The sequence below is a fragment of the Clytia hemisphaerica genome, unplaced genomic scaffold (assembly GCF_902728285.1).
Source record: "Clytia hemisphaerica strain Z4C2 unplaced genomic scaffold, Clytia hemisphaerica genome assembly, whole genome shotgun sequence".
Classification (NCBI taxonomy): domain Eukaryota; kingdom Metazoa; phylum Cnidaria; class Hydrozoa; order Leptothecata; family Clytiidae; genus Clytia; species Clytia hemisphaerica.
This window is the reverse complement of record NW_027103671.1, coordinates 669,625-688,921: the sequence shown is the minus strand read 5'-3', so window position 1 is coordinate 688,921 and position 19,297 is coordinate 669,625. Positions and strand designations below refer to the sequence as shown.

The 19,297-nt window shown below is 36.3% G+C and overlaps 1 protein-coding gene across 1 annotated transcript; it reads right to left on the bottom strand.

Moving 5' to 3' along the window:
* Nucleotides 1-1,872: 1,872 nt before the first annotated feature.
* On the bottom strand, nt 1,873-14,671 carry LOC136803378 (uncharacterized). Its single transcript, XM_067060101.1, has 17 exons — nt 14,587-14,671; nt 14,005-14,050; nt 12,980-13,221; nt 11,576-11,720; nt 10,840-11,051; nt 9,923-10,046; nt 8,513-8,676; nt 7,745-7,884; nt 7,283-7,457; nt 6,564-6,815; nt 6,280-6,343; nt 5,801-6,066; nt 5,026-5,203; nt 4,518-4,685; nt 3,866-3,982; nt 3,233-3,378; nt 1,873-2,908 (listed from the first exon to the last, which is right to left on the bottom strand). Exons 1-17 carry the CDS (start codon nt 14,629-14,631, stop codon nt 2,777-2,779), a joined length of 2,616 nt encoding a protein of 871 aa, XP_066916202.1. The 5' UTR covers nt 14,632-14,671; the 3' UTR covers nt 1,873-2,776.
* Nucleotides 14,672-19,297: the final 4,626 nt, after the last annotated feature.

The window sequence follows — 19,297 nt, the reverse complement described above, 5'->3', positions numbered from 1 at the left end:
GCCAAATTAGAACCTTACCGTCTCCGTCGCTAAAAAACACACATACATAAACTCGCTATCATAAGGTTGCTGGCAAAACTAAGAGATTCGAGCTTCTTATACTACCTGTTGTTAGCCTGTGGATTCTATTTTTATTCATAGTCAGTGATTCATAGAAGGTTTTGCAAGCCTATTATCTCAAATCAAACGAGCGAAACACTGGTGGAGCTGCAAATTTTTTTCCGTACGTGGACGGGGGTATCATCGACGGTTGGGAGTATCTCATCTTTGTTGTTTGGGTTTGTTGTTTGGAATTGCTTAGGTCAGGGTTGCTAGTAACGGCTTGTCACTGTGCCGGGGGGCATACTCGGTGCCTTGGGCCCTGCAGGGTTGCTAGTAACGGCTCAAATTTCAGTCAGGTTAAAAAAGGGGCATTTTACCCATATTATGATAACATTTCCCCCGTCTTTTTTGTCATCCTATAAGTATTTCCAAATTTTGTGTTGCACAGCAGTGAGTGTGGCTCAACGGATAGTGCGCTGGGTTTCTGATCAGAAACTCTTTCATTTGGTAGGTTTAAGATAAGTTTAAGATACTCCCGCCCGTCGATGATGCTCCCGACCGTCAAGATGAGATACTCCCGACCGTCGATGATACTCCCGACCGTCCAAATGAGATACTCCCGACCGTCGATGATACTCCCGTCCAAGTACGGAAACTCCTGCCCTGATCGAACAGTATTAGATCAGGCACTAAATGCACGGTACAGTAGAGTCTCGTTAACTATCGAACCTCTTTAACTCGAATGTCTTCCTTAAGTTGCACAAGTTTTACTGTCCCTTCAGTTAAAAATGCCCTTAAAAAACTTACTCCATAACTCGAAAAAATTCCCTGTGCGTGTTCGAGTTATGAAGACTCCACTGTATATACAAAAAAAACAAGTAAAAAATCATTTATCATAAATAAAAATTCGGGAGGAGGGTAGGAGAGCCTCTTGAAATTAAAACTAAGATATTCCCCAAGAATAGCAAATCGGCAAACATGTTTGAAAAGGAAATACTTATTTATTGTGCCAACACCCATCAATAAAGTCAAAAATTAGTACAAGATAATTGGCCAAAATATCGTCCCCGGCGAGGTGTAAATCACTCGAAAAATCATCGTACCCCTCTTCTATGAAAAGTAAAAAAAAAGTCAAAGAAAAAGCGTTTTTGAACCAATTTGTACGGAAATGTTGGGTGCCCGAAGGCGGTGGGTGTTTTTGTCGGGAAAAAGTCAAAATGAAAGTTTGAAAAAAGTCAAAAAAAAGTCAAAAAGTCAAAAAGTATCGTACACCTTTTTTCAAGTGATTCCCCGGTGGAAAAATTGTTCTATTTTTTCCATCCCCCCATTGAATTTTCTGGCTTGATAACAATGAATTTCAAATCCCCAGCCACAAAATATGGGATTAATCAATCCCCATCGAGTTTTGGTCCGTTATTCTTACCGCCACTGGCTAAAAAGATCCCACCGGGTCTGTGAGAAGGTGGTGTAATAATTGGCAAATTTTCCCAAGTTACGATTGTGGTGTAAGAGGAAACATAAGCAGGTGACATTCGGGTGCGTTAGAGATATTAAAATAGTAAAACACCGCTATGTATTTCCACAATCTTCACTCTACGTCTAGGTCTACGATCCTTAAGTTTTGGATCATTAGGATCATTGAATAGGTGGTGATTACAAATTCAGGAAAGTTTAGACACGACTTAAAGATAATCCTCCAATCAAAAGGAAAGAAGCGCATTTTTATGCTGACAAAGCAGAATTTACAAAAAGCTCCCCAAAATTGTTTTGTTTATGACTGAGAACTTAAAGTGTATTTTAAATAAATTTGCTAAAACAAGTAACATACAGCAGTTAAAATGCTAAGTAATATATTTCATTTTTGTTGTGCACAATAAATAAGAACAATAAAAATTTATCTACAGCAATATAGTACGGAACATTATCCTCAAAATCATAAATTAACTATACAGAGACACTGTTTTCGTGAAAAAAAAACATTTTTCCGTGTTAAAAATCTGGAAGGATGAACCTTAAAATGACCCGCCCAATATTAAAATATTAAAATGTTTTAAATTACATTTTAAATCAAATTACTTAAAATATAAGGTGCAAAATACTTTTGATTAACAATAAATTTTTTGAATGATGTAATATTTACAATTTACAAATTAGATGCAGACTAAATTGGCACAGTGACATATTGATCTTTTCAGGACTTTGCAAATTTTTTAACTTTTTAGTTCTCGTTTTGATTGTAGTCAATTGTTTTTACAAAATTATACCATAAATGACCAAGAAATTTGAATAAAATTTTGTTAAAGTTCCTTGAAATGACGTAATACTCTAAAAAGCATAATTTTGATTGACGAAATATCTGAAAAGATTACGTCATTGCATTAGTATAAAAAATCTACTAATAAAAATTAAGATTCCTGAGAACCTATGTCTTAAATGTCATTTGGCCAGAGACAGTCACAAATGAGAACGTATATTTACAAACCCAAGTAAAAAGATGAAGTAAAATTGTCAAGAAGAGACGACTGATATGGTTTAGTATGGTTATAACTGCAAAAAAAGATACCTCAATGAAGAAAGCCTTTGTTTACGCCACCTCTGAGTATCAGAGGCGCAGAGGGAAACCAACAACAACATGGCAAAGTGTAATCAAAATGACTTTAAAACTTTAAACTTAACCAGGGACGAAGCTATGAATCTTGCACGTCAGTGTATGTAATAATAAGCCAATCAGAATTTAGACTTTGGACTCCTCAGCGCTTCCATCTTCGATTAAAGGTTTGACGGATATTTTGGATCCATTCATATCTGGTGATTGTGACATATCTTTTAACGAGACACTCTCATCACTATTGTTTTCATTTTCGGGCTAAATAGAAGAAAATTACGAAATATTACAATTGTTCTTAATTTTCAAGCATCACGCAAAAAGATCCCACTCACACCAAACCAACACCGACGACCTTTTTTTTGGTCTAAAAGGTGAAGATTTTCAAAATACCATTGAACAAAAACTATGCTATCGCCTAAACCAAATAATTGAGCTTTCTTCAATTCCACACATTTCAATTATGAGGATCCGCGATCCATGTAACAAGGATCCATGCCCCAATTTATTTCCTGAAAGTCTTAAAAAGTTATTCAAAAAATTTCATAGTAGAAAAATCTCAATAAATAAAAAAATGTAGCATACTTTATCCTCATCTTGGGGGGTTTGATCCTCAGCGGGTTGATCTTCAGGGGCGGCGGGCAGTCCATCCTCTCCATCATCTTTGATCAAAGATGTGGTTGATTTGTTGGATAGACTGGTGGCTGCAGAAGATGTTGAACGAGAGCTCTCTATGACATAAATAATGAAATAATGTGATAATGGAAGGAGAGCTTTATCTAGGTGAGAGGCTGAACACAAAATTGTCAACTCTAAGATAACAGGATTTCCATTTTTTACAACAAGAAGGGCTAGAGGCGAGCTTGAAACTCAATTAGATTGTGTTCAACCTTTAGACTTTTGGAACAATTTAAAAAGAAGAACATTTTGAGCGATATGCCCCATATATTTAAAGTTGCTAGATCCAAGATGTCAATACTCCTCTTTTTATCCTGAGTATCAGAGGCCAAGTTTTCAAAGAGAAAATATTTATTTATTTATTCGAGCTGTGATACTGACGGTATCTTCTTTTGTCTTAAAAAAGGCCACGAAACCCTTGTTACCCACTGCTTCCTTCTCAGCTGTCACACAACGTTGTTTCAACGTTTATTTGACGTTCACAACGTCCATATAACGTTAATTGAACGTTGAAATCCTTGTTACCCAATCCTCTCTTACCTGGTTGCTGCTCTGGTTCAGGCTCATCCACGTGATCAATCTCGATGGCTTCTTCAGCTTGTGGCGAGGGCGCCATTACTGGGGCGGCTTTTGGACGACTTGGCGGTGTAGAAGGTCCTAAAAGGAAAAAAAGAGTATCAGTACAAGCGAAGGAAGTTATATCTTTCCTTTTAAAAATATTGTACTGTATTATCAATTTCAGTAATATTTGTAAATTATATAGGCCAATTTCTAAATTACATGATAAACATAGGTTTGTTCCTGTTAGGGAGACTTAATCCAGGTCCAAACAAATTGAGGTCCAGACTTGAGGTCCAAACAAATTGTTCGAACTAAGAGACTTCAGAGCTAGAGAGATTCGAGGAATGGAGACTATGAGACTGCTCATCTTAACGTTTCCAAACCATCTAAAAAGAACGACAAATTTCTAAAGAACGATTCTAAAGAACGACAAATTTGATATTCCGTCGTCCACAACTTCGACCGAAAGTGATCGTACCACACAGATTCATTCCTCTTTGTTTATCACGGGAATTAACTGCATGTGGTTTAAAAGAACGGAAAATTACGCATGCGTATAAGTCTCTATTTGGGTGAGCTGGAAACATAACATGAACTAACTCCTATATTCAAATCTATGTTACACACTAACCTCTTGCGAGTAGCTTTTTTTGTTCTTCTTTATGTCGTTTAGTTATCACAGAAAGTCGGTCGCCCCACACAGCATAGAACTGTCGCACTTCAGATAACAAAGCTTCTTTCAACATTTTGGATTGCGCAGCCATCTGTTTCACCTCCACAGAGTCCACCATTTCCAAGTCTAAATGAAAAATGTAATTTAGCATTGCTTATACTATATACATTTTAGAATGGGCTAGGTAGAATAAGCAGTAGGGGTCAAACATGGTTCGAATTGTAAGCAATCGAGTAAGTTCAGTTTTACAGCTTTTTAACCGAAATCATAAATCTAACCTCTTTTTTAACCTCGACAGTAATTAATCTACTCCACTCCACTCATATTTAATACCATTCGTAAAGTCCTCTTCCCGACTGGCTCAGGATTTGTTGACTTACATATGGTAAATTGACGTTGTTTAGACGGTGTCGGCTCAAGGGTGCCGAGGTATATTTTTTGTCAAACCTATGATAGAAAGACTCACTTTTGGCAGCTTCGATCATCCGATTACGAGGATCCAGATACAAATACTGGAAACCAATACCAAACAGACTGAAGATCACCAATAAAATACAGGACACGAGCACAGAATTGACAAAAATCTTGCTGGATGGATTGAAAAGATCACTGGATGCTTCTTCAGCTGCACTTTGTTCAGGTTCCTGTAAATGAATGAGTTAGAAATTAAAGGCTTTTTCGACTTTCGGTTGGATAAGGAGAATATTCATTTTCTTCTTTTGTCGTCCAGTACAAATATTTATGGAAAAGAAGTTAATAAGTGTAGAAACATTGAGTTTGAACCTCAAGCAGGAAAAAGTGAAGCCTTAAGTTTGCCCCGCATTTAGAATTTTTGTTTAAAAAACACACGGGTCACGTGTCCTAGATGGGAAATAAATTTCGGATCTAGCCCCTTTGGGTCTTTGAAATCAATCTGTAGAAAGAGAGGTTGGCGCGAGTTTATCCTCCACTAAAGTCGACCACATCAAAGGAGTTGGATAACTTCCAATCGATTAAAGTTACATAAAAGTAGTAAAACGTAAACATTGCGTGAACCACGTGTCAAAATCAGCCATATTTGTTTTGAGTTTTTATTTTGACATGTGACATTTGTTTCTATTTTGTTTCCCGCTGCATACGGTTTTTTCACAAATTTCGTCAGTACTTTTATGTCCTTTTAATGTCACTTTAGTCAAATAGTTTTAGGTCATGAAAACAATCATCGGAGTAGTACAATTTCTTTAGATCGCAGATCATCTTACCGTAAGCGTCTCCGTATTCCTTTCGACGTCTTTGACAATGTCTGCTTTCTCTTTTTCCAAGTAGTCTTTGAAGGATGTGTACAGCCTTTTGGTGGAAAGAGATGCCCCCAAGACGATACCAAAGGCTTTTGGTGCTTGAATGATGTTGTTGACACGGAATTTACCGAACTTATCACGGTGATACGCGGCTACGTAAGAGTCAATGAGAGCACCTTCGATATCACGTTTGGATAATGAGCGGCTGAGTTCGTCGAATGATGCAGTAGCTGCAATTGAGAAAATTGACTAAAATAACAAGAGATCTCGATTTCATGCCATCGGGCTGATTTTAGTTTTTTCGTGAAAGATCTATAGAAAGGGACAGCTTCCGAAATTTTAAAATCCCTTTAAGTAATCAACGATTTCCGAAGTTTTTAAGAATAAACTGAGATGTGTTTTGTCCCAAAAAGACTTTTGCTATTACTATATTTGATACTTACAAACCATGTCAGCATTTTTGATGACACCCATTCTGTATTCTTTAGTATTGTTGATTGCTCCAACCTATAGGATATCAAAAAAGTGTTTGGCTTAGAGTGGTTATAATTCACCTAGCGGCGTGGTCGACGTTTGAGAGATTGGCAATGAAATTACAAGGAACATTTTTTTTCGGAACACAGTTTTTGCCTCTAAAACAAACCAAGCAATTTTAAACGTTCTATTTTGATTAGTCAATTGTAACATCCAGGTACCAAGAAAATCAAACACAGTGAAAACCACTAACCTTAGTACCATATAATTTGACATTACTGGAGAGTGCGACCACGGTCAATGAAGTTGTAATCACACCAGTGAAAATGGCAATGATCACCAAACCAGTTAGAATCCAAATAACTGCGAACAAACGTCCTGGTACACCCACGGGTGCGATATCTCCATAACCAACAGTTGTCATAGTAACAAAAGCCCACCAAAAGCCTTCAGCGACACCTTCACCAAATTTGCGTGGGAATTGCTCTTCATTCCAGTAAGTATCCTAAAAAAAGAGAGCATTAACTTTTTAAATTCTTAACAATATTTAGGATTACCGGACGTTTCCATGACAGACTTTTCCCCGACGGACAATTCCCCGACGGACGTTTCCCCGACCGGACGTCCGGTCACAATATTTACTTCAAGGATTTAAAATCCATTTTAATGTATCAGAAACAAACGAACCATCACCTAGGAAAATTATCTAAGAGTGAGTGAGAATCTACCCAAAAACTTCACGTTCAAAAATCAAGATTATAAGTTCCTTAGAATATTGACAACTACTTATCGAGTAGAAACTGGGGAGCCTGAGCAAAGAAATCGTGTAAAATAAGCACAAATATCGGGGAAAACTGAGCTAAAAAACGGCTAAGAAAAATCGGAAAACTGATCCTAATTGAGAACCTTAGAAGGTCGAGAAAATGAGGAAAGAAATCAGGGAAAGTTCGTTAAGAAACCGGTGAAACTTACCAACATCCACATAATAATACCAGCTAAGAGTGCCATGACAACAGTCAAAATAAGAATCGGTTTTCCTTCCAAGACAGAATCAAAGATGGCCATTGCAGATGCTCCCTCTTCGATTCCAGGAACAAGGAAAGCAACTCCAGGAGAATCAACAACCGGTACAAAGTAAAAGATGTTCCTAAATAAATAAGAAAAAAACTCCTATGAAAAGATACCTGACATAAAGAATTAGAAAGCAATGCAAGTGTCAACTGGTGAAAAAGTTTGGGTTTTTGGTTTGGCCCAAGTTTTGGGGACTGATGAGGGACCGACCCTGGGATTAATAGATTGTATAAAGTAGAAATTTACATTTCCCAGGTACCCATATGAATAAACATTCCCTAAAATTGGCAATGATCCCATGCAGAAATCAAAAGTAGTGAATTATAAGACTTCCGAAGAAAACTAGCACGAGCATTAACAAACCTGTACTTATCATCAAATTTTCCACCTTCAATTGGGAAATAGATATCAGCTTCTTCGTCTTCAATCTCTTTCTTGACATGTGTCAAACGTTTGGCTTTGTTCTTTGGCACGTCCCATACTAAATTACTTGGTCCATGACCCTATAATAATGGGAGAATTCTCAAAAATTTTAAAATTATTTTGACAACTAACAATTTTTAAAACACATCTTGATAAATTTTATCGAGTAATGGGCTTTTCCAGAAAAAAACCGTATACCCCTTGTTGAGGAGTCTATTTCCGTTCCAAGGGAGTAAGGTTTGATATAAGGCGGAATTCCATAGGGAGATACAAAAATCTGTCAAAAATAACTGGAATTCCATGGGGGTAGCTTTTTAAATCCTACTAAAATTCACAATTCCAGAGGGAATGTAAACCTGAAATTGCCTGGAATTCCAGTGGGTTGCAGCATTTCCAGCCACAGCCTACTCAACACGTCAAGGGGGTATACGAGGTTTTTTCTGGAAAAGCCCAATAAAAGTTCTTTTACAATTTTAGTACAATCCTTCCCCTCTAATACTCGTAGGAAAGCACAAATGGAATCAATTTGAATTTTACTCACGCTGAAAGTGTCAGATAAACAATAGTTACTAGGAACTAGATATAAGTTTAGCCTTGGAGAAAAGTATCCCTTACAAAAAATCCAAATTACAATTCAATTCTTTACTTTAGGAAACAGTAAACAGAAGAGTTTTCGCGTTCAACTCTATCGAGATCGTAAAAACTCACCTTAGTGCAAGGGCCGCACACTTCATCGAACATTTTACGAAGGACATCATAAAATATTCCTTTGTAAATAGCATTGTTGTGGCTATCCGTTCCAACTTGATATTTGGTGTAGGGTGGGTAATCATACCAGCTCATACGGATGTTTTTGGGACAAGGACATTTTTCTACAGTAAAAGAAAGAAAAAGTAATTTAAACGTTGTCAAGCCATCGTTAAGTAGATGGAAAGCTTTTAACCCTATTAGCCCCAGGGGGTAGAATCTACCACGCTTGTGAGAAAAATTTTCGAAACGACTTGAAACTTTCTGACTTTTAATAAAATCTTATTAAGAGTACTTGTGCAAACTTTTAGGGTCATAGGTCCACTAGGTCAGGTTTTATGACTTTATTGTGACATGACATAAAGCCAAGCTAAAATCGTTTAAAACTCTAAATTTTAAAATTGCGATAACTTCTGAAGTATTGATCCAATCATATTCAAATTTTGACAGGTGATAGGTATTAACAATGTGATTTAAAAAACAAATTTTTTTAAAAATGATGACGTCATCATTTATGACGTCATCAAATTTTGAAAATTTTACTCATTTTTAGCATGAATTTTAAACACAAAATCTTAATGGGAAATACAAACCGGCAATTATGTTAAAGAAGAACCTTTTATTTTTCAGAATCTTCAAACAGAATCTCAATATCTTTATTGCTTCGACCGTGAGAGACATTTTTGTGAACCATATATTTTAGCTTTTTTCCGACAGGTGGAAATTTTGTGATGACGTCATCGCTTTTTAAAATGACGTCATCAAAACTTTTCTTAATCCTGGAAGTTTGTGTCATGATGGAGAACATCTGTACCAATTTTCATGGCCATAGCTCTTCTAGATCAAAAATAATCGAGGGTGGTAGATTCTACCCCCCTGGGGTTACAAAAATCAAAAAAGGTTGGGGTTAATAGGGTTAAATGTCTTGGAGATTCACCTTCTTTCTTTCAGGTGCTATACTTGAAGGTCTTTAAGAAGAGGCGGTGTGACCAACGCCCTCTTGTTTTAAACCCGCCCAAGTAACGTTGAAAAAAGGGTAATTTTTTTTGGATTGGGCGTGTTTGTAGCGCACGATATTTCAGGATGAAGTTAAAAAGAGGTTGTGTCACGCGTAAAATAATGTCAAATCTTCCAGAGAAAATGTAAATAAGACACTACAGGACTTCTTTAGAAATCCAAGGAAAGTCGGCTTTTTATTGAGCAGAGAATGACTTGACAAATAGATTTTTTTTAAATTTGCTATATGCCCATAAGGGGGAGAAGGGGGCATATACTTATAAGATCAAAATCGAAAATATCACATCTTGATCTCTCCTAGATCTTTAGAATTGTAAATGTTCTACAAATACTTATGAGAATTATCAACCTTACCTTTAACATACAAGGAGAACATTTCTTCATCTTCACCGTGTTTATTTTCCGCATGGCATCGATATTTTCCCAAATCTGATTCCTCAATCTCATGGAATTGAATGGAGCCATTCGGAAAAGTGTTCTGTTTAAGGAAATAGCAAATGAAATGAAATATTATTACTCTGAAAAATATAAAGGGTTGAAGGGTACGGGTATGTTCCTTTTTTGAAACCCTTATGCCAGTCCAACTAAGGGTCGGAAAAATAGGAAAGTTTCAAAAAGATGTCTCCAAAAAGATCGAAATTCGGTCAAATTAGTACCAATAAGGTCGTAAAATTCGGAACATTTTTCCGTTTTTCCTTCTTTTTAGTCCCGCTAAGGGTCCGAGGGTCGAAAGTCGGGCGGCACACCCCCGTCAGCTAACAACCCTAGTACCCCTCCCGGAGATCATTAACGAAAAATTGATTAAGGGTTGGTTCCTTTTCAATCTTTGTCGATTAAAAGATTAGCAGGCTTAGAATATTATTAACATGTTAACACAAAAAGTAAAAAAGCAATTGCAAAAATATACATCTTGTAAGGCTTTAAAATTCAAAACAAGAGGGCACATCCCTGCACTTGACTGACAGCGGAGAAACTGAAGCGATTTGAAAAATCTCGTACATTTTGCCCACAAACCGAGCATGGTAAAAGTGGTCATTTACCATCGTCCTCAGTCAGTCAGGATCTAGAAAACTCAGAAGCTAAACCGTCGCAGAAAAATACAGATACATAAACTCACTTGTAATCCACTCAACGGATGTAAATCTTTTTTTCTGAAATAGCCTTCCCAGCTGACACTCAACGTTGTTTCAATGTCTATCTAACGTTCACAACATCCATATAACGTTAGATGAACGTTGAAACAACGTCGTGTGCCAGCTGGATATTCATACCTTCACAATCCGGTCAGCTATCGGCGCCCATGTTTCAACACCAGTTGTTGCATCAATGTTAGATTTTTCCCACTTATACTTGGCAGGTGGAATAGCTTTGGCTTTACATTGGACAAGAAAGTAGTCACCTTCTTCTTTTTCGATGGTTCGATTGCAATTCCCTCCATCCACAGTGTTTTCCAGTAAACTCAAACAGGTAATCCGTGGCTTGGCTGCAGAAGCAAAAAAAAAAAGTATAAATTTGGTTGATTTTGTTCTTGGATTTTTCATCGATTATGGTTTTTAAAGCTTTAGTAATTACAGTCCTTTTTCTTCGATTCAAGACAAATGAAGAGAACGATTTCGTGTAGATTCTTTTATTGTATTTTTCAGAAAGGTTTTTCCCAAGTTTTTACCCAATTATATCTACGACTTTAGCTAAAAAGCAAGGCTGGGACTTTGTAATCAGCATATTCTTTACATTGAAAGGTACCATTTCTTTGCAAAATAACGAGAATTGCTACAATCAAATCAAAACAAAGAAGTTTACAATACACGTAGTCGCGCGGTCAGGCGCTTGCCACTTAATTATTCAATTATCCCCTAAACTCGATCCAATTTTTTTTGACACATTTTTCTATTGTCTACAGGTGCGAAAAAAGGACTGGGACGGTTTTAGTGGGATAAAGCGAACACAAAAATGCCCGCGCGGCAATTGGCGGCTACGGTTGAAAAGGTGTATCCCAATCATACTGACCTTGAGTAATTTGAATGGTGAATGTCGCGTTGAAACCCTTGTAACGTTTCGTTTCGTCCGATCGGAATACAATGAGAACCCGTTTTGTAGTTTCAGTGATGTTGATGCTGTCATGACTACCACAATAACCGTCAGTGGCACCAAGCTGTTTCGAATCAGAAAAAGAAGATGTAAGAATATTCACAGATAGAGTTTCTATGTCCCTGGATCCGGGGGGGGGGGGGTACTTGGTCAAAATGGGTGTCGGGTATGTGCGAGGTCCCTTTTGCACACCTTCGAAAGTACAAAAACCACTAAAAAGCTAAGTGAGTCTTTATAAGGGTCCGAAATTCACGAAAATCGAGATTTCCTCACTCAAAGGGTCGTGATTTTCAAAAGTTTGGACAGAAATCGAGTGAAAATCGACAAAAATTTTCTCTAAGGATCCCCAAAACGCCAGTTTTTGGCTCTTACAAGCTCGCAAACATAGTACCCTCCGGCCCTGTCTGATGTAAAATTAAGAACAAATTTATAAAGTACAATCAAAATCGTGCTACTTGAGAAAAAAAGGGAAATCCCCACCAAATCTTATACCCATAAATGATATGGAAGCGTTCTAACTTAGGTTGGAAGGGAAGATTTTAACGCTGCTACACTTCAGACCTTAGCATCTGAGGATCCAAAACTTCAAGAATGGTCGAATAAGTCTTAGAGTATAACCAAGTCTACAAATCCCTCCCAAATTTGAAAAATTCGATTACATTTAAGAAATAGCACAAACATGGCCCCGTCATTAGAGGAGCCAGGGGGGGCCATGGCCCCTCCCTCACGATATTTTGCAAATTTTTTTTACTTTAAAAAATCTTATGTAATATATACTGTTTAGAGGGTGAAATAATAGTGAAAAGTCGAAAATTTTCTTCGTCGCCCAACCATGGTGGGTGACATATATTTTTGGCCCCCTCAATTCGATTAGCACGCCGGGGGGCATGCCAAAAGGCGACTTTCTCGCCCGAACTTCAAATTGCGAAAAACGAGGAAATAAGCAAAATTTTCAATATATTTCGACGCATATTGTAGATCACAGCGTTTGGTACAGGCAAATTAATTCATTAAGACTACTCTTTCACTTATAGACATGTTAATTTTTTTTATTAATGAACAAATTGTTCATCCTAACGATGGTGCATTATTTTGCTTCAACTGCGACAGCTTGGGCAAAAAGACAAGCTCTATCTAATATTCTATAATAAGACACCTGTTTGGAAACCAGATAAAAATGAAACATGGATCAAAGCATCCCAACCATCATCCCAAAAACCAAAAGATGTTAAATGACAATTTGAAATCTCTGATTTAGTCTCTACTATGCATACAAATCAAAAGGCCTGGGATACACTTTGATTAGCAAGGACGAGTCATTACCTGTTTCCATGTAGATTCGCCATGTCCTTGAGCATACAACATCATGTAATCATATTTCGAACATCTTTTAGTCGGCTCCAAATCAAAATATTTGAACCGGATGGTTATTCCGGCTGCTTGTTCTGGTGATTCAATCACCCAACCACATTTCTTGTTATTAGGATACAAGCCACTGTCAAAATCGGGTGTTTTGAGCACAAGGTTCGGGTCAGTCTCGTTGTGAAAATACTCGCATGATGGATCTATAGAAATAAAGCGTAGATAAAGAAAGCTCTAGTCTAGTCTGGACGGCCCATCTTTTCATCTTGTATATTCTTATTTCGAGTTGGACAGTAAATTGGCTGCCTACTGTTACCATGTTGCTTTTCTTTGTCGTCAATACAACGACTCCTTAACATATTTTTCAAGCAAAGATTTTAACTGAAAATTTTTTGCCAACCTTTTGCCTACTCTGACGATTAGAATAGGCAGAGCAGAAAGTCATACCTATACTAGAGCTACGAACAACACTCTTTTCTTAAAACTCAGTAAACTTTTAAAGTTTGTTTATTTGTCTTTCAGGCTAGAATCACATGTATCTTTATATCCCTCTTTTGGTCTTAGGCATTTACTAAATTTTATCAACACCAACTGCAAGCCAAGAAAAATATAATATCCGAGCAGATTCTGATACTCTGTGCATGGTACGCATTTACTTTAAAGGCCATAGCTTTGTAAGAGAATCTGCCAAGGTTGGCGAACCGCTTTGATCTTTTTCATCCAGATTTTGAATGAGTATCAAATGAGCTGTTGAGGACGGTGATTGGCTAAAACAAAACAGTTCCACTGAAGCAAGCGTCAAAGCATAAAGCATCACAGAACCAAGTCCCTTTCACTGTCGTTTTCAAGCAAAAGGCAATGCGTTTTTTAATGTTTTAGTGGGTTTTGGCGACCAGGTCAGATATCGTCATATTCGCCATATCCCTTTAGAGAAGAGTGTGGAACACGCATAATGGATGATTAAGAGTATATGGACCAGAACTCACCTATTCCAGCTTTGGGGTCGGCTTCAACGTAGAACAAGTTGAATATCTAAAATAATCAAATAACTATAAAGCACGCTATAAAGCTAGAGAAAGGAATATCAAGTCACAAACATTGAAGTATAGATTCATAGGATTCAAATAGAATGGTCAAGTATAAGTCGTAAGATTTGCGGCATTGTCGAAATGAAATCAAGCACTTTCTTTTGTTTTGGAGTGGTAAATTGAATTTTTAATTTTGTGTTTGTGTAAAAAACACGCGGGTTGTACAGCTTATGGAGAAAAAAGCTCGTGGCTAAATTTACACAGAAGATTCTTTTCTAGTTCATCCGGGTGATTTTTAATTTACCATAAAAAGGTCTCTCTGTTAAAAAAAGTATTTACTGAAGTGTAATATATATGCAGGCTGTCTGTAGTAGTCGGAGATAACTGATAATGATAATTGATGTTTTTCAATATGTTGAGCGGTGAAAAAGAATACTGCCTAAAAAGTGTGTTAATTTTCCCGATATGTTTCCAACTCGGTCCATTCTCAAAAAATTTTAATTTCATGAAATGTCTCTATCAGTAAATAAATAAACTTACCGCTAAAGTTACAAAAGAACCCAAAACAAATTTAAACCAACCCATCACAGACGTTTTTTCTTTCTTAATGTGAAACCATAAAATTTGTTCTAAAACAGAAAAAGTACTTATATATATATTAGAAGAGGGAAATTATTATGTTCCAAAAATTATTCTTCGACTTCAACTTCACCAAACTTTTCCTTTATAGGTGTAAAACATACGATAGTTAGTGAAATATCTTAAATCGAAATATTGAAGTAAAAAAACAAAACGAAATTGAAACTACTAACAAATCCTTGCTAACCAAAGAAAATAAAGTAAGGAAAAAAAGGAAAAGGCGAAAAATCACAGAATATTATTATAATACGTTCAAAATTTCAACAAATCACGTTAAAAAATATCACATTAAAAAAAATTGGTAAATATTTTTTCATCATACAAAATGAGAAGATGATATGGGGATAAAAATAATATTTCGATATTTTTGTGTCAATTATTCATCAAGATTTTCTCAATTATACTCATCCAAATTACATGAATTAATAAATAAGTCCATGAATATACTTCTCATATTTGAAAAATTCCCCCTTAGTAACCAAAATTTACATCGAGAACGCTCTTCATACACGCTTTTTTATGAGAACATCCAAAATTTTTGAAGCCTAAAAATGTTCTTATTTTCACCATTTTTTGAGCATTTTTGTCCATCATTTTCCTAAGGAATTGAATGTTTTAGAGTCGGCAAAACCTTTAGTGCTCTTAACATTTTGGCCATCGAAGCCTTATGTTCTTATATAGTTTGTTGTTATAAAAAAAACGTGTATTGAGGTATTCATGAAATTTTGTTTGATGCACTCTTTTTCTTGTAAGAACAATAATCCGGTCAAAAAGGCGTAAAAGTTAAAACCAATTAAAAAGAAATTTTAGCCTGGAATGACTGAATTTCAAACAAACAGATGATTAAGGTATCAAAAATTGGGTACGAAGCCTAAAACACACCCAACACAACAACTGCTAATTTCGCTCTAAAACTAAGAATAATATCCAGGCTAATAATGCCAAAGAGATCTACCATTTCTTACAAAAAGTGAGTGTACATTGAAAAAGATTTTTGGGTGATTGAGAAATTCAGAATTGATGATTGACAGGTGGCCATATTAATGTTGTTTCGCTTGGGAAAATAGTAACAGTTGCTTTATAATATAATCAAGAATAAGTATAGCTTAAGAATGAATCTCAGCCTGGTGAATTTTAGTTAATTTAGTAAGTCAAAGTAAGAGAATTGGACCACAAACCCAAAGAAAAAGTTCAATTTCTCCCTAAAATCAGAAATAGGATGAAAACAATAGCGCACCGCGCTGAATCTAAAAATAGATTTTATTTTTGACATGAACATTACTCTCGATGTGTTTGTACGATTTCCAATCCCATTGAAGGAAATTAACCGCATTCAAACTTTTTCTGCCATAATGGCAGAATGTAAAACTTGATTATCCAAAGTACTGAAAAGGAAAAGCCACGATAAATCATTGTAGAAACAAAACGAACTGGCACAAAATGTTGTTTAAACGTTATATGAAAGTTATAGATGTCAGGCGTTGTTGTGACGTTCTGTGCCAGCTTGGAAGCGCGGTTAGATAGATAAGAGAAAAATTGTTCGACCGGGGAAAAAAAAGGAGCTTTGTCTTACGCAGTATGGATCGTAATACATTTTCCCTCAAATCTTGCCATTGTCAATATGTATCAGGTAGCAGAAATTAGCCCAGCAAAGATGAATCCGTCCATGACATCAATTGTGATTATCTAGTATGATAGCACCATTATTTTCTAATCTATAAATCTTAGAGAAAGTGAGTTAAATTATCGGGAGGTATCAGGGTCAGGAGGGGATACGCGTTTTTCATAAGAACCAGTAAACATGTACTGCGGATCAGCTATTCTTATCTGCCATTGTTGTTATTAATTTGAACGTAGGTATTTGCCAAATTTTGAGCCTTCTGTTTTTATTAAATTGTTGTTATAAAAAATCGTGGAAACCTAAAACCCGCCTAAAACTAAATCAAATGACTTGAAATATGGACACACTTAATGACCAAGAATAATGACTGACGGGTATGTGCGGGCACTAAGGGTGTGTTTTTCAAGGCATCCAAAATGCACTGTAAGGGTGGGTTTTTTGCCGCCTGCACTGTAAGGGTACGAATTTCTAAATTCTAACAAAAATGAAATTGTCCAGTCAAAGTTTTTTAAGAGATTCAAACTCTTTCTCCCTGGATTTCTTCGCTTATCCTTGATCCTTCTCTTAATTGCTGAGCATCAAGCAGAGAGGTAGTCTTGTTACACAAACCCGATATCTACGGCCAATTTCAAAATTCATTGCCGTAGAGGGTCTGTTGTCATTGACTTTTCCGATTTCAGATTTTTCAAACTGACCGCTGCGATGGAGTGCGGTTGAGTATTAGAGAAGTGTTGCTATTCCGTGTGGGAATTATTTTATCAAACAGACAATGCGCACAGCGTTTACTACGAAACGAGGACGTGAGATACACTGTACAGAGTAGTAAAGAGGCATCAAGCACCATTTTTGTACAGAGCACGAAGTCCTTTGATATGACCCGGTCGAGAGTTGAACACACGACTTTGCAAACCGTAGCCGAATGCTCTACAACTGCACCACGGTCGTTTAATTATTGAATAATTGAAAGCAAAAAGTATTCAACCCCCATTACTTTTAGGATTTTAGTTCCATTCATTAGGTCCCAAACCCTAATTGCATTTCCAATCCTCTCGCAATTTAGGAATATTTTAGGATGTACATAGGGTGTTGTGTGGTTTTAACCCCCCCCCCCCCTAGTAGGGGGAAATTTGTAAAATCGCTCAAAGCACTTTAGTTAGTTAGGTAAAGAAATCACCTATACTCGCAATATATCACTAATCTTAATTTTTTGAGAGCTTTCCAAAAATATACAACAAGTCTCCGTTTTCTCTAGACTAGTAAACTAGTCGTTGAAAACAGACCCATATACAAAAAATTCAAACTCCAAATAAAAAGAATCGAAGAGGTGAGGTTGCATGTCTTTTCTGAATTTCAACGACTAGAAGCTTCTTCCCTCAAAAAACGTTGTTTAATTTTACAACCTTTTTTAGGTTTTTGAGAATCCATCCAACTTTTTTTGACTAAATGATATTTCATAGTAACATTAAACATGAGAACATATAAATAAATGAGCATTTCCAAAAATGCAATAAACAGAAAGAAAAACAAGACGACTTAAAGTCGAAAATTTCGCCTAGAATTTGAACTGCATGGGAAAAACAAGAAGTAGAGATCTACTTTACATATTGAGCCTTGATGAAACAATTTCACAAGAACAACGAGGCTTAAAATCACTAAAAAATAAGACCAATTTAAAAACAATTGTTGTTTAATTTTTAAGAATATGCTTATAAAAAGTAAATATGCTCACATTGCACGCCATCCCTTGTTTACTTTGTAAGAACCAATTACGGAAAGGTATATCACCGTTTTTCAAGAGTTATTGATTTGATTCTTATAAAGTATATGCTTATAAGAAAAATAATATGCTCATATTGTACGGCATACCGGATAAGTGGGATTGGGGAACCTGGGAACCTAAAGTGGGAACATAAATGAACACCTGAAAAGTGGGATGGGGGCACCTAAGTGGGAACCTAAATGAACACCGGAAAAGTGGGATGGGGGAACCTAAGTGGGAACCTAAATGAACACCGGAAAAGTGGGATGGGGGAACCTAAGTGGGAACCTAAGTTGTTTAATAATTATTAATAGAATTGGAATATTTTTTCTTTAAAACAAATACATAAAGATAAGAAAGATATTATATGCAAGGAAAGAAAAAACCTTTTATCATAATAAGAACACCAGTTATTTACTTTTTACATTACGGTTCGCAAACAATAATGTTGAAAATAAAACAAAGGGAATTTATTTATTCAATTAGCTCAAAAAAGCATGTTTATTTATCAGCAGTTTTATAGTGCATCTTTTTGAAAGGTTCTTTTTAGTAAATTGACTTAATTGACTTTAAACTTTAAACTTTAAACCGTCATATCTTCAAATCTAGAAGGAATTAGAAGTTCGTTCATAGCTCGATGGATAACTTAGAGCCTCTTCTTTCTTTTGCACGGATCTAATTTGCTTGAATACAGAATCTAGTAAAACATTTTTACGATCTAGTTTTTGTTCACTCTTGATGCAATACACATTGTTTTTTATTAGCAGCTCCAATTTTCGGGTCAGGGCTGGGGTCGCTTAGCATTTAACGGATTCTAGCTCGTTTTTCTTTCTGTACCAACCAAACAGTACATCGTGTGAATACACTTCATTAATTAAAAATGTTTGATAGTAAAATAGAACATATTGCACGGCTTGCCACGTTTCAATACACATAAGCATAGATCCACGGGGCGGGGGGGCACTCAAGGTAAACGACCTACCGTACGTGCGGCCCTTTTTTCCAACCTTCCCAAAGTACACTGTAAGGGTGGAAATGAGCAAAAATGAGAATAAGTACACTCTAAGGGTTTAAAATTTGGTCAAAGCCAGTCCGGCTTTTAGAATTTCATCCAAACAAGTGTCATGTTTTAACACTGGGTAAATTTTAGAACATCAAATATGTCCATCCCTATCAGGATCTGTTCTAGAACATGTTGACCAAGAAAAAGATCTAGGAGTGATAATCGATAG

Bases quoted from the DNA above. Each gene is read 5' to 3' on its own strand.
- LOC136803378 (XM_067060101.1), bottom strand. From the start codon at position 14,631: ATGGGTTGGTTTAAATTTGTTTTGGGTTCTTTTGTAACTTTAGCG. The intron at 13,222-14,004 runs GTGAGTTCTGGT...TTATTTCTATAG, and splicing joins CGACCCCAAAGCTGGAATAG to ATCCATCATGCGAGTATTTT. The intron at 7,458-7,744 runs GTTTGTTAATGC...TTATTTATTTAG, and splicing joins AAATTTGATGATAAGTACAG to GAACATCTTTTACTTTGTAC.